The sequence below is a fragment of the Rhinoraja longicauda genome, chromosome 2, assembly GCF_053455715.1.
Source record: "Rhinoraja longicauda isolate Sanriku21f chromosome 2, sRhiLon1.1, whole genome shotgun sequence".
Lineage (NCBI taxonomy): Eukaryota > Metazoa > Chordata > Chondrichthyes > Rajiformes > Arhynchobatidae > Rhinoraja > Rhinoraja longicauda.
The window spans coordinates 89,625,488-89,647,916 of NC_135954.1; the positions used below are offsets into that span (position 1 = coordinate 89,625,488).

General features: G+C 39.9%; 1 protein-coding gene across 6 annotated transcripts in view; it reads right to left on the bottom strand.

Annotated features, from left to right (window-relative positions):
• sema5a (sema domain, seven thrombospondin repeats (type 1 and type 1-like), transmembrane domain (TM) and short cytoplasmic domain, (semaphorin) 5A) overlaps positions 1–22,429 on the bottom strand; it is a 146,166-nt gene that overhangs the window by 73,873 nt on the left and 49,864 nt on the right. For all 6 annotated transcript variants that reach the window (XM_078423235.1, XM_078423209.1, XM_078423199.1 and 3 more), the window contains 4 exons: positions 17,403–17,619; positions 9,180–9,279; positions 6,486–6,531; positions 187–249 (listed from right to left, as the gene is read on the bottom strand). In XM_078423235.1, coding sequence (XP_078279361.1) covers positions 187–249; positions 6,486–6,531; positions 9,180–9,279; positions 17,403–17,556 — 363 coding nt within the window. In that variant the 5' untranslated portion in view covers positions 17,557–17,619. The remainder of the gene's footprint in view (positions 1–186; positions 250–6,485; positions 6,532–9,179; positions 9,280–17,402; positions 17,620–22,429) is intronic.

Here is a 22,429-nt window from a genome sequence, read left to right on the forward strand (position 1 = left end):
ATAGTATGAATTGGTTTAAATACTTAATTGGTTCCTTCCAAATATAGCTGATACAATCACAATTTATTGAGCTTCTATACTGAAAGTTTTTGCGAGAAAAAGCATAAACATGGGTGCAGTCCAAGTTCTTGTTTACCCTGTGAGGCAGAGCATTGCCCAATTTGTGGGAGAACAATTGCCACCTACCTCAGTTTTTCCTTTACTGAAGCAGATTTGTTTCGTCATTTCATCCGAGGTCCATTCCACCTTCTGAATAAGGGAAAGAAGTTACAGTTAAGACCACATCCAAAAATGGAAGGTAGACACAAAATGCTGGAGTAACTCAGTGGGTCAGGCAGCATCTCAGGAGCGAAGGAATGGGTGACGTTTCGGGTCGACACCCTTCTTCAGACATCCAAAAATGGAATGCGTTCCTCGGCAGCCTGCTGAAATTCATCTCCATCTACAAGGGAGTGTAGTAACGGACTGAGAACGCATCCTTGTGGGGCACTGGTGTTGAGAATTATTGTGGCAGAGGTGTTGTTATCTATCCTCACTGCTTGTAGTCTGTGGGCCAGAAAGCCGAGTGACCAGTGGTAGAGGGGGAAGAGGAGGATCATTCCATGATCTAGGAGTTTGGAGATGAACTTGGACGGAATTATAGTGTTGAAGGCAGAGTTAGTATTGGTAAATACGAGTCCAAAACTCCTTGTGGTCTAGATATTCTAGAGATGGGTTCAGGGCCAGTGCGATGGCGTCTGATGTGGACCTGCAGTGATAATAAGCAAACTGCAGTGAATTGAGGCTGCCTGGAGTTAATGTGCTCTGTCCCCAGTCTTTTGGAGCATTTCATGGTTGTGGATGACTGAGCCACTGGACAGTAGTCATTAAGGTACACAACCTTACTTTTCTAAGGCACTGGAATGATAATGATCATCTTGAATCAGGTGGGGACATCAGAATGGAATAGTAAGTAGTTAAAGATGTCTGTGAATAGCTCTGCCAGCAGATCCGTACAAGTCCTGAGGATGCGGCCAGGGATTCCATTCAGGCCAGTTGCAGATTTACTCTCAAAAAGCCTGATCTTACATCTGCCACAGTAACCATTCATACAGTCGCCCCCAAGACTGGCAGGGTGGGAGACATTCCACCACTGACCTTCTGTTCAAAGCATCCTCTGTGCAAGTTATAGATAGATTTCTTGTAGCGGTCGACATTGAAAGCTACAGACTTGGACTTCACCTGGGAGTAAATCACCCTGTTGGTTTCCAGTTGGGGAACACATGTACCATCTTTCTTTGGTACACAGTCCTCTATATACTTACTGATGAAGTATATAACAGCAGTGCATATTCATCTAAGTTAGCCGCAGTATGTTTGAAGAATATGTATTTTTGATGGTTATGTAGCCCAATATTTAAGTATGGTTAAATGTAGTGATTACTATACTAATAAAACAATGTCTAGCTCGGTGATTAAATAGTACATTCAGTTCTACAAGGTATGCAAAATTTCTGTGGCGATCACCAAATGGCCCAGTGCCCATTTGACTGGTAACGCACAAAAATAGCATTAAAAATCCTGAGATGGTTATATACGTCATTCTTCATGCATTGTGTTAATTTCCTAATTTGAAGAGCAAATTGGAACAAGCACTGCAGGAAGAAAAAAAGATATTTCTAAGACTACTTAAATGACCTTTTCAAAACACCACAATTCAGTGACATTCCCTGCTAGAAGAAATCGATTCATACATACAGCATGGAAACAAACCCTTGAACCCAACTTGCCCATGCCCACCAACATGCACCATCTGTACTAGTCCCATCTGCCTGTATCTGGCCCATACTTTTCTAAACCTGTCTAAATCCAAGTAGCTGTCCAAATGTCTTTTAAATGTGATAGTACCTGCCTCAACTACCTCCTCTGGCAGCTTGTTCTATCTACCCACCGCCGTTTGTGTAAAAAAAGTTGCCTCTCGGGTTCCTATTAAGTCTTTCCCCGGCACCTTAAGAATATGTCCCCTTGATTTCTTGGTTTTGATTCCCCCACTTTGGGTAAAAGTCGGTGCATTTACCCTATCTAATCGCCTCATGATCTTATACACACCTCCAGAAGATCACCACTCATCCTCCTGCATTCTAAGGATGGAAATCCTAGCTTGCTCAACCTCTCCCTATAGCTCAGGCCCTCAGACCCTGGCAACATCTCGGAAAGGATCTTTAAATAAGCGTAACCTTGTATTCTCTGCACTGATTTCCATACAGTGTGGGAGAATTGTAGTTGGCCCAGCCAACTACTACTTAAAAGTAGGAGAGAAGTGAGCTTGCAGTTCCAAGATGGAACTTTTGTTTCTTTATTTGAGGTTGTCATTTATTGTAGGAATAATGATCACAGGGGAAGGCAATTCACTACTGAAGGGAAGCACTATCTTTAAACAATCATTTACTTTAACATTGAAAGCATAGATGTTTGTCCACTTTGCAGAAGAGGAACAGAAATGCTTAGAATACATTTAAAATGACTGCAAGGCTTACAAAATAAAAGCCAACAAATATTTTTGGTGAATAATTTTGTTGAGATAATTAAGAATACATTAATTGCAAGTCTTTTTCCTAAATTATTGTGAGCTCAGCTTTCGGCACTGGAGTTTGGTCTAAATCGGACAAAGCAGATTTACTGCAGCAACTGTGCACGAGGTCTTATGAAAACATTGCTGGATTGTATATGGCTTGTGGTATAATGTATTCTGAACAAATTGAAATGGCAGGACTCCAGTGACTGCTGGAAGTGGCTAACCTGTGGACTCAGCAGCTGTTTGAATTACGGAATACGAATAAAATAATTGGCAGTAGAAACTGCCTTTCAATAACATGCTGACAGTTCACTTCCAGCTGTGCAATAGCACAGAAATACAATATTTCTCCAGTTAAAACCAATAATTTCAGGTTCCTGCATTTGTCTGGCAATGTAAAGCTTCTGGTGAGCAACCTCTTTCTCTTCAAATCATACTGCATTTCTTTCTCAAGATATTATAAATTAGATGTGAAGGTATGACTTTGGCAAAGCTTCACAGACCAACAACTACAATCTCAAAGATTACTGACAGGATAGAAACAAAATAGAGCCAACATATTCCATCTTACACCAGTTTCTTTATTGTCCCCTTTCCAAATCTACTCCCTTTATGACATTTGTGTAGTTTGGGTTTCAAGTCAGCCTCTTTGTTGGACAGACGATTACAAAAAACAGACCAAACTAATTACAACCAAAAGTACGTCTGAATAGATACAACTGCACAATTATATGTCAAATACATTACTTAATAATATCCCTCATATATAATGACTGTTATTTGGAACCATCAGAAATTGGTGCATTTTTTATTGTACTACATTTGAAATGTCATTTTGACATAAATAAGCCAGAGAGTAAGACTTTGGTTAAGATGGTAATCATGTAAATTTCCTTCATTCATTCCTCCACCCATCAATCCAGATTATCACATCTGAATTAATTCAGATAACAAATGTATTAATTAATAACAAAGATCAGTGCACTTGCATGGCTGTTTTCTAGCTTCTAGACCCATCTAATGTCTGGTGTAATTTATTTTGCCATTGGAACTGCAGTAGTTCTGCATGGAAGGTAACAAATTGTCCCTATAGGAAAGACTTGTTAGTTTTGTTGTAGCAGCATCCAAAATGCAACATAAATAATTGCAAAATAGAAATAGTAATTCATTTCAATTTCAATCTTCTCAGCATGGTATAGGCTAACTCTATAAACATTTGTTTATACTATTAATATCACTTACTGCTGTACAAATATGATAATGAAAATCCCACTCCAAGAATAGAATTTAACTTCATTTTTCATGTAAATCTCTCTACCAACAACTCAAGTGAGTAAACAGTTCTTAGGTCATGGCTCGAGCAAATATTAAACCTTCCAAAACCCTCTGAAAATAGTACACCAACTGCCTATCAAATTGAATTAATTTGTGGAAATTGCATGTCGCTGGCAAGGCCACATTTTTTGCCCATCCCTAACTGCCCTTGAACTGAGCAACTATCTATGCCCTTTCAGAGGGCATTTAACAATAATCAATACACTGGACATATTTTGCTCACCAAATATTGATAACATGATTGGCTCCTTATCAGCACTAAATCAAGCAGTTTGGATAATTAGATCAATATTTAAGGAATAATTATAATTTTTTTGTAAAAACATATTGCTTTAAATCAGAAGTATTTCCCCTAGATTTCTCCTCTTCACCACTTGTTTAAAATGAGAAAACATAACTATGGAAATAGGGGGAGTTGCATTTATTACTTAAGGAATAATGTAATTTCGTTATGGTAATATTTGATTTTGCTTTTAAACTACATTATATTTACCTGATTTTTAAATGTTACAATCCAGATGACAGGGTCATGGAGTTAGACTCAGAGATAAGCACTATGCCAACAGGCCGTTCATCCCACCACATCCATACCCAGCAGTGGGCACCCATCTGAGACTGACTCCACTCTCTCCACCCCCCCCCCCCCCCCCCCACACTCCCCAATCTTTGCACATCCCCAACCCTTTTCACTCATCACTTTAATTTCTTTTTTCATGTATCTTGTATTTTATGACTGTTGGCAGATCAATTTCCTAACTGGGATAAATAAAGTTTTATCGTATCGTATCATGTCGTATGATAAAATTAATGGTGGACAAACGCATATTCACAAGTGCATTATCACTAACACAGAAAGTGATGAAAAGGGCAAGTCCTATTTGATTGGATATCGAGATTGGATATCGGCAATCGGCTGGTCTGGTGTCAGAAACAGTGGTGGGTGCAGAAGTAAACAGAATACCTGTCGATCAGTGGTGGGTGCAGAATACCTTTGAATACAAAATACAAAATACAAAATGCCTTTCCTTTCAGTGACTTTCTCAGTGACTTTCTCAGAATCAACCAACTTCCATTCTCCTGCTCCTTTAGCTATTCATCTCTGTACTTTTAAGAATTCCATAGTTGTTAAGTTGAAATAAAATAACTGAGCTTTTGCACAATAAGTCACCCATGGAAAATTATTCCACTGTGTCAAATATTGATTTATGTGAGCTAAAGAAAAGAAATAGATATTGTGAAATAAAACAAGCTCTATTAAACAACACCACATGTTACAAATTGAATTCCTTGCTAGCTTTGTTTGTAGGAAATGAAGATTTGTCTCCTTTTTTTGCTGAACGAGTATTTTATATTTTGTTGTATTCAGTCATACATACATGGTCCCAAGTTTAATTTGGTCTGTGTTCACTCATCCCAAAACATGATTTTCTTCATTTATATCATTCTGGTTTGTGGTCAAGAGGAAAAAATTGAAATTTAGTGTATTTTCCTTCAGTTTATAAATAAATGCTTTCATCAAGGTATAATAATGATATATTACTACATAATAATGGTGTATTGGAATGGAATAATTACTTTCTGCAATTCTGTCTGTCCTGGCTGATTTTAGTAAAGGAATGCACGTGGAAGAAACCCTGCAAACTATTGGATCGATATTTTAGCATCCTTGCCATTCATATCATATCATATATATACAGCCGGAAACAGGCCTTTTCGGCCCACCAAGTCCGTGCCACCCAACGATCCCCGTACATTAACACTATCCTACACCCACTAGGGACAATTTTTACATTTACCCAGCCAATTAACCTACATACCTGTACGGTAAACATTTTTGCTGATGCAGTACAACTGCTTAAGTCGCAAATACTTAAAATTATGAAAAGATGGATAGAAAATTAACATTGCTATTGCAATTGAAAATACTAAAGCCATGCTAATTTATTCCATGGCGATGATGAGGAATTAATTTTTTTCAAAAGACCAATAATCTTAGAATTCTCTAACCCTGAGAGGTGTAGAGACGAAACCATCAAATGCTTTCAAGGCCAAGACAGATTTTTTTGGTCCACAGTAGAATCAAGAGTTAATGAAAAACTGACAGAAAAATTGGAGTCAATATCAAATCGGACAAAATAGATGGTTGATAGCATGCAACTGATGGGCCAAATGGCTTGCTTCTCTGCTGTATCTCTGTATGACCACAAATCTTATTGAATTATGGAGTAGGCTACATCCTCCTCTTTCTTCTGACATATTTAAATGCAAATGAGATAATTCACACAGTTTCTACCAAACACAAAAGATCGTACAATCTTTTTATGGCAAATTTGTGTCACAGCAACAAGACAGAAAAGCCGTACTTAAGTTAGAAAAGCTGTACTTAAGTTACAAAATTCATGTTAAACAAACATTGTGATCCTAACCTATTTGAAGTAATATGGTAATATAAGCAATACTTTTGGAAATCAGAATCAGGAAGTAGATGCTAATCTTTGAAACTCTTGAAAATTGGTTTATAATGCCGGATATTGACTTACTTTCACAGCAAAAAAAAGTCATCTTTGTTGAACAAGTAGAAAATGAATTCACACACCTGGATTAAAGTCAGATCCTCCTGTTTTAGTCTAAAGAGGTCATTCCTGAAAGAAAAAGGGTTTAGGTGATTCTAACCCCTTTTGAAGTCCAATGTGATTAAAACATTTTCTACAACACAGATACCAATTTATACCAGCTCCAAAGAAATGTGTTGCAGGCACCATAAGCAAGGGTCACAAAGAAGTCCCCAATAGTTGAATATTAAAGCACAATCACAATTTTACAACAAGTTGCTTCTATAATTAGCACAATGTGTGCAATTACACCCTTGCCCAGGTAATGAATGCCTGACTTATGTACAAATGAACAAGCACTTGGGAGACTGGCAGGATGGGTTTGTCTGCTGTTGGGAAACAGCAAGCATCTCCTTCTGGGTGAAAACTCTGCATGTAGCAATACCATTGTAGCTTGCATAGAAATCTGAAAGGATGAGTTAAATGACCTGGTTTAACTATAATATAATTTAAATATGTTGCCTTTCCAACTTGCGCACTGTTCAAGTTATGAACTGTTCTCATTACAAACTGTTCTCAGGTGCAGAATCCTGTCGTAGCCTCTGGGGAAAGCCTGTAAATTAAATGAATCTAACTTTTTGAGCTTCTTATCGCAATTATGAACTTTCATTCTCAGTTTTGGAGTCCATGTTTACACATTTCATTATGTTACTATCCTTTCTTTATAATAAATTTGATTAAGCAGCATTTGGACTACTGTGTGCAGACCTAGCCCCATTACAGCAAGGGTGTGGAGGCTTTGGATAGGGTGCAGAAGAGGTTGACCAGAATGCTGCCTGTTGGGCAGAAGATAATAGTTGTAAAGCGATGTTGGATAAATTGGACAGTTTTCTCTGACGCATCGGAAGCTGATGGGAGACCTGATAGGATTCATAAAATTATGCAGGACATAGATAGGATAGACCATCAGAAAATTTTCACTAGGATGGAAATGTCAAAAATTAGAGGGCTTAGCTTTAGAGGGAGAAAAGGGTGGTAGATGCCTAGAATGCTCTGCCAAGGGTGCTAATGGAAGCTGATATAATAGTGAGATTCAAGAGATTTTAGATAGGTATATGAATATGCAGGGAATGGAGGGATATGGATCACATGCAAGGGATTAGTTTAAGTATGCATCATATTCAGCATGGGCCGAAGGGCCCCTTCTTGTGCTGCACTGTTCTATGTTTTATGTCTCGCTCCATGATACAATTCCTCTTGCTCACTATCAAAAACTTCACAATAGGCAGGAGGATGGTACCAAGGAACCATCGTGGAAGAGAGTCTGAATCCTTCATAAACACAATTTCTTTTGTTTTAAAAACAGTCCATAATAGAAATCCAATTGGTCCATCATAAACAAGCAAATAATTCAATAATATATTTAAAATTGTGCTCTCCTTGTGCAATTGGGTGAAAGCAAGGATCTTTCGAAAGCTGGTCACAAAAACTTTCATCCAGCCCCAATTCGTGCCCTCTCCCACCTACTCACCTGTCATCCAGAGCATCCCAGTCACAAGAGGTAATTTATCTAATTTTCTAATTTTCCTGACCCTTGGGGACCATCCCCAAGGACCAACCTATTGCCCATGCTCCTAATGTTCCTCAAGGCATCAGCTGGGCAGTCCTTTGCCAGTTGCACAGTGAGAGAAGGACCAACATTATTTTACTGAGGCCTTGATGTTATGATCCTCAGGCTTTTATGGTGCCAGCTTCATCGGATGTTTGACTGTTTTAAGCCTCATTCACATCATCTCTTAATTATTTGACATTGGATTGAAGCGGTTGCACAAAACTGAAATATATAAATTATATGTTATGGGAACTCTGCCTTTATGTAACTTTAATTAACGTATTCTTTGTTTTTTGTGTAATGTAATTATGGATCCTGCGTTACAATGTTAATAATGTTGCAGAAAATCTATTACATTTTTTTTATGGTTGCACCCTTTTTCCAAAATAATTTTGGAAAGACATTGTGTTTGTTTAAAATTCACAGTTCCCTTTAAAGTTTTGGCCAATACTGCTACTAAAATTGGCGTTTGCAGCATGGCATATTGTGAGGTAAACACAAAACGCTGGAGCAACTCAGTGAGTCAGGCAGCATCTGTGGAGGGAATAGATGGATGGTGTTTTGGATCGGAATCTTTCTTCAGGCTGGAGAGGTAATGTTTTGGGTGACGAAGGCATTCTGTGAGGCAATTAGTCAGAGAACGAACAGGCATGAATTGTCATTAGCAGGTTTGGGCAATTTGGAACATGTCTTAAGGCAGCTCCCAAAGTTGTACAAATCCTCGAAGTTGCTTGCATATAAACTATATCAAGAATGTGAGGGAGCACAAGTCTGCAGACAAATTAATGGTCAGCAAGGCCTGTCAGGTTGTTATATTATATCTTCCATTTAAGAGACTTGATGCCATTAGTGGAAAATTACTTTTAAACAGCAATGGATTCTCCAAAGAAAAAAAATCAATACTAAGCCTTTTAAAGCGCAGATCATACTTTTTTACAACATCTTAAAAAATAATCAAGACTGAACTAAGTAGATGAGAGCAGTCAAGTAAATAAGGCAAAGCTGATTGTACTGGTGATTGAAAGAAGTAGTCATTCAAGTTGGAACATTGCAAAGCATATAAAAATCACAACTTCCAAAAAACATCAAGGGCCACAAATAAATAGGAAAGAGAAATGTTCCTTACTTTGCACCAATGATTAACTCTTTTTGAGTGGAGTCAAAGGTCATCTGAGAGTAGTCTGTTACATTTGCAGCTTTAAATGTGTGTAGCCAAGGCGCAATGTCTAAGAAAAAGAGTAGAAAAACATGTAATCCAGCTGGCAACAAATTTCATAGGTAGTGATCAATAGACGTGTCAATATCTGTAATTGAAATGCAGTGAGCTAGATTAACTAAATCTGACACAAAGGCCCTTGCAAAACACACCTCATCATTAAATGTGCCAGAATTATGCCCTCAGTTTATTTCAACCTGTCACTGAGGCATTTGTCTTGACAGAGTTACAGCAACATTATCACCCAAGTGCCTTCTCCAAGAAGCCCCTCGGGATTAAATTGAAGCACAGTGGAACAGATAAAAGAAAACTTCCAGATGAAGAAACAATGAACTGCAGATGCTGGTTAATACACAAAAGTACACAAAGTGCTGGAGTGCGTCAGACAGCATCAGCTTTCCAAAAATTAAACTGACAGTTAAGTATTTTGTTCTGAGTCTCATCAGTTTGTAATCACTCTCAAAATCTTATTTTCTTTCCCCCCTCTTTTTGGCAGCTTTCTCATATTTTCACGATCCTTTTGATGTTATTAGTTGCACTTCAGGCCCAGGCCTGGGTTGGGTGTCCAGTGCAGAAAGGAGTGGAACCTCATTAGGTTTTTCTTGGGCCTGGCTAAAGTTGAAGGGTGGTAAATCTGAGGAATTCATTATCACAGATGGCTATGGAGGCCAAGTCATGCGGTATTTTTAAAGCAGAGATTCTTGATGAGTAAGGGTGTCAAGGGTTATGGGGAGAAGACAAGAGAATGTGATTGCGAGGGAAAGATAGATCAGCCATGATTGATTGGCAGATTAGATTCGATGGGCTGAATAACCTAATTCCGCTCCTTTGACTAATGAATTAGCTCCTTACATGTCCTAGCAGTATGACGACTATCCATCCCACCTGGTGAGTGACGGGACAAGGAGAGTATTCAGCATCTGCTGGGCTTTGGGGACCAGTGCCCTGACATGCTTCACAGCAGAAACAATTTTATTTTGAGGTTGTATTGTTTTTGCGCAAATTAAACTTACTTCAAATGCATTTTTAAAAAACTATCCAATTAAACATTTCGTGGGCAGGCACTGGAAAGAGTATTTTTTTTCATATATTTTCTCAAAAACTGAAAAAGTGGTATATAACTGAATACAGGATAGAGTATCAGAAGAGAGGTTTTTAAAAAGTGAAATATTGGATGAACTTTAAGTGTTTGCTGTTCAAAGAAAGAGGAAAAAAGGGAACTCTTGATCAAGCTTCCATCAATCTTCTAACCATGGGGATCTGGCTGACAGGATCAAGTTAACAAAACAAATGGCAAAGCTACACTAAAACTTCAGATATTTCATTCGGTTGACATGAACAAAACATTAAAAGGACTGTTTTTGCAGAATCTTAAGACTTCCGAGCACATGAGCAAAAAGTAGTGTTAACAAAAACCCAAATTGACAGCAAGATTAGAATTTAGAAAGTTTTGAGTTAGGATTTGGATTTTCTTCTACTATCGATTCACAAATAAAACAGGATAATAAACAAAATTCAGTGGAGAACTGGGCAGTGCTTCATGGCTATCATTGTACACTTAAAATGCCGATCCCAGACAAATCCCCTGGTCTATAGCTCATGAACAGGTTGGCAGATATATAATTATAATTTAGTTATTTAATTCTTAACATTTGCACTTAAATATTAGATTAAAATATTTTTAGAATAAAATTGCAACTTAATATAATTTTCAAACTCCAGTTACTTTATGACTGTCTTTATCTTTTCTAACACTTGTCATCAGTTAATTGATTTCCTAGCTCCATAGGCAAGCCTACATATTTAGGAACTGCTTGTAAGAAATGCACTAGTGGAGGGAAGGAGAAGAATGTGCTTTCAAAGGAAAGTTGAAAAAAAATGGGACATTTAAAGTAAATTTATCAGTGACTTTGATCCTCCACACCTAAAAGTGCGAATGACATGCTCTGCCTATTTTTCCATTTGTTGACCATTTGCTCAAGCAAATGGCCATTGAGTTTTGAGCTTTGACAAGTCAGGCAAGTTTCCTGTGTTCAGGAAACCCTACCACCCACACTTCAGGTGCATTCAGCAATGAAAATTAAAAGCAAGAATATCTGATTTGCTATATTGGTTTTATTCACAGTAACACTAAAATTGAATTAATGTCTCAATAACAACCCTGATCCAAAACGTCACCTATCCATGTTCTCCACAGATGCTGCCTGACCTGCCAAGTTAATCCAGTCAATTTGTGACTTTTTTGTAAACTAGCCTCTGCAGTTCCTTGTGTCTACGCCTTAATGTCACTAATGTTGCCCCAGTTGTAATCAGATAAATGGGCAGAAATCAAGGACTCAATTGCTTCCTTAACCTACTCTACAACTTACCAGGAGAATAAAACTAATTGGTTAAGGTATTGAAGTGACCCATAATTATTTGATGCAAAATATGACAAATGAGGAATTCACAGTATATTCATTATAAAAGAATGTTCTAATGAAAGATGTTAACTCTATTTTATAAAATGCAAGTGGATTGCTTAGTATTTTTGAGAAGTACTCAGTCCAAATGCTCTGCTTGTGTAAGTAAATGATCTGGGCAGTGAAGTCCTGAAACAACGCACAGTAGTCTGAGGTTCAAATCAATTATATTCACTCCGTTTATTGATACTGCTGAAGAAATAAACTTCTCTTGCCACCTCTGGCTTGCAGGGATGTGTGTGTGGGGGTGGGGGGGGGGGGGGGGGGGGGGTGGAAGAGGAAAGAAATTCAGCACTTTCTTTCCTGATCTATTCTGTGACCTCTGCTGAAAGTCATTTTTGGTCAGATCAGACTGTTCAGGATAGTAGTGGATAATTTGGGACCATCAAGCCTCTGTTACATTGATGGATACTCTGTGAAATGTTTATCTTGCAATATTGCTCGTCATGACTTGAAATATTAACTATTTCTCACTCCACAAATATAGCTTGACCAGCCGAACATTTCCAGTATTTTCCATTTTATTTCAGGTTTTATGACCCCATTCCCTCAAAACCATTCTGTTTATAGGGCTAACTCTCAAACTATTTAAGTGTCGATCAATAACATCAATGGCCATCTGAAGTTCAAAACTGGCTTCATATGGAAAATCACTTGGTCTTTCTTAGCATCCAAATGTCTGGATTCCTCCTGGCTGCTGCTGATCTATGTCAAACCTCAGTTTGCTGTTTGCTGCTGTATTACAGAGGCCACTCAAGCTCCTTATATAAGGAGAGAAAACTTCAACCACTTTACTGAACTGCAGGCTTCCCAAAAATGCAAACATTCAGAAATTGCACTCAGAGCCTTACAAAGAGCCCTCTGGTAAACATCTGAAAAACACCTGGCTGTACACTAGGAGAGCACCATGCTTCATAACATGTCCAGATCCCTTTTGAATCTGGAAGCATTGCCTCAGCCACCTTCCGCCATTGCAATGCGATAAAATAGGCCAAAGTCAGCGTGGTATTGTGAAGGGAAGACTTTGCCTGACAGATCTGTTGGAATTCTTTAAGGAAGCGATCACTGGTCGGCACAGGCTATGTGGGCTGAATAGCCTGTTTCCACGCTGAATCTCTAAAAAGTCTAAAGTCTAAAGTAAGTAGCAGGATAGACAAAGGAGAGTCAGTGGATGTTGTTTGCCTGCATTTTCAGAAGCCCTCTGATAAGGTGCGCATGCGAGGTTGCTAAACAAGATGAGAGTCCATGGTTTTAGAGAGAAGATGCCGGCATGGATAAAAGGTTGGCTGAATGGCAGAAGGCATTTTTCTGATTGGCTGCCAGTGAAGAATTGCGTTCCACAGGGATTGGTGTTGGGGCCAGTACTCTTCACGTTGTACATCAATGATTTGGATGATGGAATTGGTGGCTTTGTGGCCAAGTTTGCGGGTGAGACAAAGACAGATGGAGGGGTAAGTAGTATGGAGGAAGCAGGGAGTTTGTGGAAGGTCTTGGACATGTTGGGAGAATGGGAAAAGAAGTTGCAGATAGAATGCAGCACAGCAAAGTATACAGTCATGCATTTTGATAGTAGGAATAAAGGCGTAAACTATTTTCTAAATCGGGAGAAGATTCAGAAATCGGAGGTGCAAAGGGACGTGGGAATGCTGATGCAAGATTCCCAAAAGGTTCATTTGCAAGTTGAATCAATAGTAAAGGCAGCAAATACAATGTTAGCATTTATTTTGAGAGCCCTAGAATATAAAAAACAGGGATGTAATGCTGAGGCTTAAAAGGGCTCTGGTCAGACCGCATTTGGAGTATTGTGAGCAGTTTTGGGCCTTATATCTGAAGAGGGAACTGCTGGTGTTGGAAAGGGTCCAGAGGCAATAACAATCCAGGGGATGATTGGCTTAATGCATGATGAGCGTTTGAAGGCTTTGGGCCTATACTCACTGGTGCTTAGAAGGATGAGGGGGGACCTCATTGAAAGTTATCAAAAATAAAAGGCCTGTATAGAGTAGATGTGGAGAGGATGTTCCCATTAGTGGGAGAGTCCAGAACTGAGGGCACAGCCTCAGAATAAAAGGATGTGCCTTTAGAAAGATAGGAGGAATTTCTTTAGCCAGAATGTGGTGAATCTGTGGAATTCATTGCCAAAGACGGCTGCGGAGATCAAGTCAATGGGCATTTTTAAAGCGGAGATTGGCACGTTCTAGTTTAGCATAGGTTATGGGGAAAAGGCTGGAGAATGGGGTTGAGCGAGAAAGATAGATCAGCCATGATTGAATGGCAGAGTAGACCCGATGGGCTGTGTGGCCTAATTCTGCTCCTATGACATGAACATCCATTAATTTAGTGGTATTGCCCGTGCCAACTGACAGAGTGCTTTATCTATTGTGGTATATTCCTTTAAAATCTGGTTGCCCAACCACAGGTGCAGGGCTAAATGCCAACAGCAATGGGAATCTTGAGAAAACCATGCTGAACCAGACAATATCAGGAACAGCACAGCATCACACATGGAAATTCAACAATGGTCTCTTACCAATGCCACAATTTAACTTTTTGTTCTTGATCTAAACTTCATATTCGAAGAGAGAAAAACAATAAAATAAAATAATGGAATTGGATATTAAAATTTAAAAAAAACTAAATCTGAGGTCCTTTCCTAACAGAAGAAAATTACCCAAGGGGCTTCACAGAAATAAAAGATATTTCTCAAAACAATGACACAATGTAGCAACAAAGCAATAGGGCAATAGTTAATAAGGCCTGGCCACCAAGGGTTGGATGAGTAAGAGGAGAGTGTCCAGGGTTGGTGAAGGAGAAGTTGTCAGAGGTTGACTGACGCTGAAGTGTTGAGCAAGAAGTTACAAATGGCGGGTAGGTACAGGAGCAGTCTGCTCCATCATTCAGTCATAGCACCAATCATTTTCAATGCCTTAACTGAAATCTACTCTTGCTTAACTAAAATCTATCTGCCTCAGATTTGACTCTCAACTGACTTCAAGAATAGCCGCCGGGTTGAGGTCATAAGAGAATGCCTCCCTTTTAGGATTGCACCTTGTTGCTTTAGGTACCTTCCTCAGATAAGGATAAGGATAAGAAGTCTTTTAGGACCGAGATGAGAAAGTTTTTTTTCACACAGGGAGTGGTGAATCTGTGGAATTCTCTGCCACAGAAGGTAGTTGAGGCCAGTTCATTGGCTATATTTAAGAGGGAGTTAGATGTGGCCCTTGTGGCTAAAGGGATCAGGGGGTATGGAGAGAAGGCAGGTACGGGATACTGAGTTGGATGATCAGCCATGATCATATTGAATGGCGGTGCAGGCTCGAAGGGCCGAATGGCCTACTCCTGCACCTATTTTCTATGTTTCTATGTTTCTATACCATCTACAACCTACCAAATTGCTTAATTTAACACTTCAATTGGAACACCCATTATATTCATCTTTAGTAAGAAGAATACAAACCTGATCAATCCAATTCTCAAAACAAGACAGGTTTTACTTCCCAGGAAGGAATTTTAAATTTCAGAATTGGAGGGTTAATCGTCAACATAGCTTAGCAAAGGAAGAGAAAGAAAAGACGAGTGTAAAAGACAAAGAATAAAAATGAAAATCTGTAAATTAAACTTTGTAAGATATATTATTCACACAACTCGAAACGAGACCTTGAACAAGTGTACTTGAACATTTCATACATTCTCTCAGTATTTCACATCTTCACATGTGGCAATTCCAAAGAAACGCAGGAAATATAGAATTTAGGGAAAAAAGTGAACCATACAGGAAAATTGTAATTATGTGATAATTCTCTCCATCTGTCTCCTACATAATGAACTGTGACAATAGACAGTAGGCTATTCGGCCCTTCGCACCAGCACCATCATTCACTGTGATCATGGCTGATCATCCACAATCAGTAGCCCGTTCCTGCCTTCTCCCCATATCCCTTGACTCCGCTATCTTTAAGAGATCTATCTAACTCTCTCTTGAAAACATCCAGAAAATTGGCCTCCACTGCCTTCTGAGGTAGAGAATTCCATAGCTTCACAGCCCTCTGGGTGAAAAGGTTCTTCCTCATTTCAGTTCTAAATGGTCTACCCCTTATTCTTAAACTGTGGCCCCTGGTTCTGGACTCTCCCAACATCGGGAACATGTTTCCTGCCTCTAGCGTGTCCAATCCCTTAATAATCTTACATGTTTCAATAAGATCCCCTCTCATCCTTCTAAATTCCAGCATATACAAGCCTAGTCGCTCCAGTCTTTCAACATACGATAGTCCCACCATCCCTGGAATTAACCTCGTGAACCTACGTTGCGCTCCCTCAATAACAATAGCTGTAGGCCCACAGTTCAAAACATCCATTTAGATTTAGATTTAGCTCTTAGGGCTAAGGGAATCAAGGGATATGGGAAAAAAGCTGGAACGAGCTATTGATTTTGGATGATCAGCCATGATCATATTGAATGGCAGTGCTGGCTCAAGGGGCCGAATGGCCTACTCCTGCACATATTTTCTATGTTTCTATGACACTGAATGGCAATCTTACTGCAAAAGGTAAATGTAAAAGCAGAAAGGAGAGGTATTTCTTGTTTCAGATGTTTATCTGATATGGGAACTTAAATGCATTTGCGGAGAAGTTCAATTGAAAGGTATGTGAAAAAACATTTTTTTACAAACGGGCTTAGCAGTAGAGCTACTGCTTTACAGTGCCAGAGACCCGAGTTCGATCCTGACTTCAGGTACTTGTCTGTATGGAGTTTGTAGGTTCTCCCAGTGATCTGCATGTTTTTTTCTCAAAGATCTTCGGCTTCCTCCCACACTCCAATGACAAACAGGTTTGTAAGATAATTGGTTTGGTGTAAATGTAAAATTGTCCCTTGTGTGTGTAGTAGGATAGTGTTAACGTGTGGGGATTACTGGTCAGTACAGACTCAGTGTGCCAAAAGGCCTGTTTCCATGCTGTATCTCGAAATTAAACTAAACTCCTGTTCCCAGGTTTTCTAACCACTTAGAAAAGTTAACGGTGCACTCAGGGCTTTCCCAGCCTCATCACAGGCCTTGATCCTCCTCCCTATCTCCACCCAACCACACCATTGGCCCCAATCCTTTTTCCTATCTCCACCCAAACCTAGCATGTGCCCCAATCCTTTTCCCTTACTCATCTCTCCAATACCCAACCAAAGCCGCAGACGTTAATCATTCTATTTACCCAAAACACCACTGTACCGAACTTGATCTTTACCTTTCCACTGCTCACATTCAAACAACAAGGATCCCCATTGGTCTTAAGTCACCAACCATCCAAATCTCCCAACTCTGCCTTGGTTCTGAAGTCTGGGCTTTTGACTCCCAGATTAAATTTCAAAAGTGCGAAAGAGAACTTTACAACAAAGGCATCCTGTGTAACACCATCTACTGGAGCCATCAGGGTGAACTAGAATTGTCAAATGAATAGAGAGAAGATGGCCCAGAAATTCAACCCCGGCCATTTTTCTGTGGCAATTCCTACTTGGAGCTCATATTCGGAGGACTATTGCACGGACATTTTAAATGATAGCCTCTTTCCCTACAATTCCTCAAGGTCGACAACTAGCAAAGGGAAGAAGGCAGGCATGAAAAGAACCACTTCGGTAAAACAGTATTCATCATTGGTTCTCCCTTTCACTGCATTGTGCACTCACCTCTGTGAGTTACAAGAGGATGCTCGGCTCGCTGACAATCCAGATGATCCACTGAAGCAGAGGGCCCACCACTCCAAACTCCTCCAATCACCTCAAAGAGAGCCTGAAAGCCAACCAGAAGTGTCCAGAACCAATTGCTCTTGACTGGAGCCATGGCATGCCTGGCAATGGTCTTTCCCAACTCACTTTACTCCTTTCCTGGGTGCATTGGATAGACCTGTAACAAAATGTAAACAACAGTAGGACTTAAATCATTTTGCATACAAACAGTTTTATATGTATAAAGTTTAATGTCAGATTCAGAACAATAAAACTATATTTGTCATCATTAGTACAGTATGACTTCTCCAATCATCAGTCTGGAATTGAATACAGAAGTTGGGACATTATATCACAGTTGTATAAGACGTTAATGAAGCTGCACTTGGAATATTGTGTTCAGTTTTGGTTGGCCTGCTGTAGGAAAGATTGATTGAGCTGGAAAGAGTGCAGAGAAGATTTATGAGGATATTGCCAAGTTTCAAGGGCCTGAGCTATAGGGAGAAATTGGGCAGGCTAGGACTTTATTCCTCAGAGTGCTGGAAACTGAGGAGCGATCTTATAGAGTATACATGATCTATATCTCATAGACAGAGTTTTTTTCCAGGATAGGGAAACAAGAACCTGAAGGCACAGGTTTAAGATGAGAGGGAAAAGATTTAATGTCATAAGTCACAGGATCAGAATTCGGCCATTTGGTCCACTGAGTCTGTTCTGCAATTCAATCATGACTGATCTATCTTTTCCGCTCAATCCCATTCTCCTGCCTACTCCCCATAATCTTTGACACCCTTTCGTATCAAGATCCTGTCAATCTCCGCGTTAAAAATACCCACAAAAAGCTGGAGTAACTCAGTGGGACAGGCTTCAGACTGAAGAAGGGTCTCGACCCAAAACATCACCCATTCCTTCTCTCTGGAGATGCTGCCTGTCCCGCTGAGTTACTCCAGCTTTTTGTGTCTATCTGCAAATTAACCTTTTAAGAATCCTGCACCAGCACTCCCAAGTCCCTTTGCACCTATGATTTCCAAATTCTCTCCCCATTTAGAAAATAGTCTATGCCTTTATTCCTAAATCTTTTTCCAAACAGATGGAAATATAAAACAAGCTACTATAGTTGAGACACATACAGTAAAAATATTTTAAAGATATTTGTCAGGTATATGGATAGAAAAAGTTTAGCTGGATATGAGCCAGGTGCAGGTGGAATTAGCTTGGATGGGGCATCTTGGTTGGCATGGATGAGTTCAGCCGAAGACCCGTTTTTGTGCTTTGGGACTTCTCAGCTCCAATAGTTTTAAACTATCGTCTAATTTAAAATACTTTCTAAACACATTGTCTCCAAAAATAACAATTGCACCCATCCTCTCAATAACATGGAAACCAACATTAATTATTACTCAGATATATCCCTCAAGTCCACCTGTAGGCATGCTTGTTTGCAGTAATGTAATGTTGTGGCCATTTTTCACTTTTTCATTACTGTTTGGAAAACTTACAAATGCAAATATTTGGGACAAAACTAAGCCAGCCCATGCTCCTGTTCGCATACAATTGCCCTTTTTGATACGACAGCTGCAGTACATGGCCCCATCAACCTGGAGCTGATATGATTTTGATACACATTTCAATTAACACAGGATGCATTTCTACTCAGCTTTTACGGTATGATACTTTTATCAGTTTCAGTCAGAGACATTGATAAGGACATTAATATACATCGAAATACACCAACCTACATACTACCACAAGTTGCTGAATAACTAAGTCACCTTATTTATCCCGGGTCTCAATGATTTAAGTTAGTTTGTTTCAAGTTAGATTTAGATTTTTTTTTAGATTTAGAGATACAGCGCAGAAACGGGCCCTTTGGCCCACCTGGCCCGCCCGCCCAGCGATCCCCGCACGTTAACACTATCCTACACCCACTAGGGACAATTTTTACATTTGCCCAGCCAATTAACCTACAAACCTGCACGTCCCTGCACGCCTTTGGAGTGTGGGAGGAAACCAAAGATCCCGGAGAAAACCCACGCAGGTCACGGGGAGAACGTACAAACTCCGTACAGTACAGCACCCGTAGTCAGGATCGAACCTGAGTCTCCAGCGCTGCATTCGCTGTAAGGCAGCAACTCTACCGCTGCGCCACCGTGCCGTTCTCTGTGGTTGATACAATCTTGGAGATTCGCTATTCAAAATCTTTGAACTGATAATTAGTTTTCAATTCTGTGCTGCAAACACAGGAATACGAATCAGATCAAACAATGATCTGAATTGTGCCACTTGTGTTTACTGAATCAATGCATTCTGTTAAACACCAGAATTTTTCAATGCACTTTCAAATACCTAGCATAAAATCTGTTATAGAAAGAAACCCATGAAAGGTTTATCTATTTTTAAATTAACCAGAGAACATAGAACAGTACAGGAAGAGGCATGTCTGTGCCAAACATGATGCCAAATTAATCCCATTTGCCTGCTCATAATCCATATCCATCCACGAGTCTGATAAAGGGATCCGACCCGAAACGTCACGTATTCTTTTTCTCCAGAGGTGCTGCCTGAACCACTGAGTTACTACAGCGTTTTGCATCCATCCACTCCCTGTCTGTTTTGTGTGTCTATTTAAATGCTTCTTAAACGTCATGATCATATCTGCTTCCCCCCCACCCCATACACCCACCCCCCCAGCCCAGCAGCAGCAGAGTGCAAAATTTCACACGTCCTGATTAAAATTCATCTGTCATTTCTCTACCCTTACCCACAATTGATTTGAATCTTGCTGTATCCTTTGAAAAATTTCTTCACTGACCACAAGCAATTCTTGTGTCACCTGCAAACTTACCAGTCAGGTCATTTTGGTCCAAGTCATTTTTATACAACACAAAGAGGTCCCTGCACCACTCCCTGTGAAACACAAGACCTCCAATCAAAGAAACACCCCTCCATTACCCCCTTCTATCTTCAATGACCACATGAATTTTAAATCCAATAATTTGGATTAAAGGGCGGTACAGTGGTGCAGCGGCAGAGTTGCTGCTTTACAGGACCAGAGACCCAGGTCGATCCTGACTGCGGGTGCAGGCTGTACGGAGTTTGTACGTTCTTCCCGTAACTGCATTGGTTTCCTCCCACAATCCGAAGATGTACAAGTTTGTAGGTTAATTGGCTTTTGTTAAAAGATTGTAACTTTTCCCTATTGTATAGGATAGTGCAGGGTGATTGCTGGTCACCGCGGACCACCAGCAGCAGCAGCAGAGTGCAACATTTCACACGTCCTGATTAAAATCCATCAGTCATTTTTCTACCCTTACCCACAATTGATTTGAATCTTGCTGTATCCTTTGAAAAACTTCTTCACTGACCACAAGCAATTCTTGTGTCACCTGCACTGTTCCCGCACTGTTTCTTTAAAGTTTAAATTTATGAGAGATTCTTTCAGTTCCTAAAATGATCACATTTAAGAACTTTGTTCTTCTGTGAATAATCTGCAAATAAACATTGCACAGTAGATTATGCATTTATTTCAGTTTTCTGTCATTTCTAAATTGACTCAAATTTCGATCACGAGAAAGAAAGAAAAAGGATAAGCTTGGAAAATCAAAGCATCAAAAGAGAAAATCAGCAGATAAAATCTCAACGGCAGATTGAGGAGCAACAGCCCAGTATCACGTTGAGCTCAGTAGCTATGCCTCCTACTGATTTTCGTGAATTTATTAGAATGAAAAAATATCTGAGGGTCTATAAATACAGGTGCACGCATACGGGAAATTTAAAAATAGCACGATCACTATGAGTCAACAACTGTTTTGTTTATTGACCCACTGGCAGGGTACGTTATCCATTCCTCTCCATAAGCTCAGAAAAGGTCCATATAGCAACATGGCTGGGAAAGTGAAGAGTGTTTAATTGTCATACAAACTGAAACGGAACAATGAAGTTCCCACTTGCAGCAGCACAACAGGTTTGTACACACAGTATCCAATAGATAACATAATAAACAAACAAAAAAAATCAATTAAAAAAATTCAATATAGTGCAAAATAAAGCAAAGTCCATGGTGCCACAAAGACAGTTCGTAGTTTAGTTGGTGTTCGTAGTATTCAATAGCCTGACGGGAAGAAGCTTTTCCTGAACCTGGAGGTCATGGTTTTCAGATCTGTATACCTTCTTCCTGATGGCAGGAGTGAAATGAGAGCCTTGTTAGACCACATTTGAACTACGCAGTTGCAGCATGGGACCATACACAAATAAAAACATTTCTTCGATCGAACGTGTCCAAAGACAGGCAGCTCGTTTTGTTACAAAACCTATGAGAGAGAAGCGAGTGTTACCAAACTTCTAAATTCATTGGGGTGGACAATCTCAATTGGCGGGACAATCCGGAATGGCGGGACTGTCGTATGTTGAAAGGCTGGAGCAATTAGGCTTGTATACACTGGAATTTAGAAGGATGAGGGGGGATCTTATTGAAACATATAAGATAATTAGGGGATTGGACACATTAGAGGCAGGAAACATGTTCCCAATGTTGGGGGAGTCCAGGACAAGGGGCCACAGTTTAAGAATAAGGGGTAGGCCATTTAGAACGGAGATGAGGAAGAACTTTTTCAGTCAGAGAGTGGTGAAGGTGTGGAATTCTCTGCCTCAGAAGGCAGTGGAGGCCAGTTCGTTGGATGCTTTCAAGAGAGAGCTGGATAGAGCTCTTAAGGATAGCGGAGTGAGGGGGTATGGGGAGAAGGCAGGAACGGGGTACTGATTGAGAGTGATCAGCCATGATCACATTGAATGGCGGTGCTGGCTCGAAGGGCTGAATGGCCTCCTCTTGCACCTATTGTCTATTGTCTATTGTCTATCTCCAAGATAGACCACCGTTTGACCTGTTTTTACAAAATGTTAAATGGTCAGCTCGACATAGATTACCACATCTACACCAAACCCAAACCTATCAGGAGTAGACGAGGGCATTCGATTCAATTTGAGATACC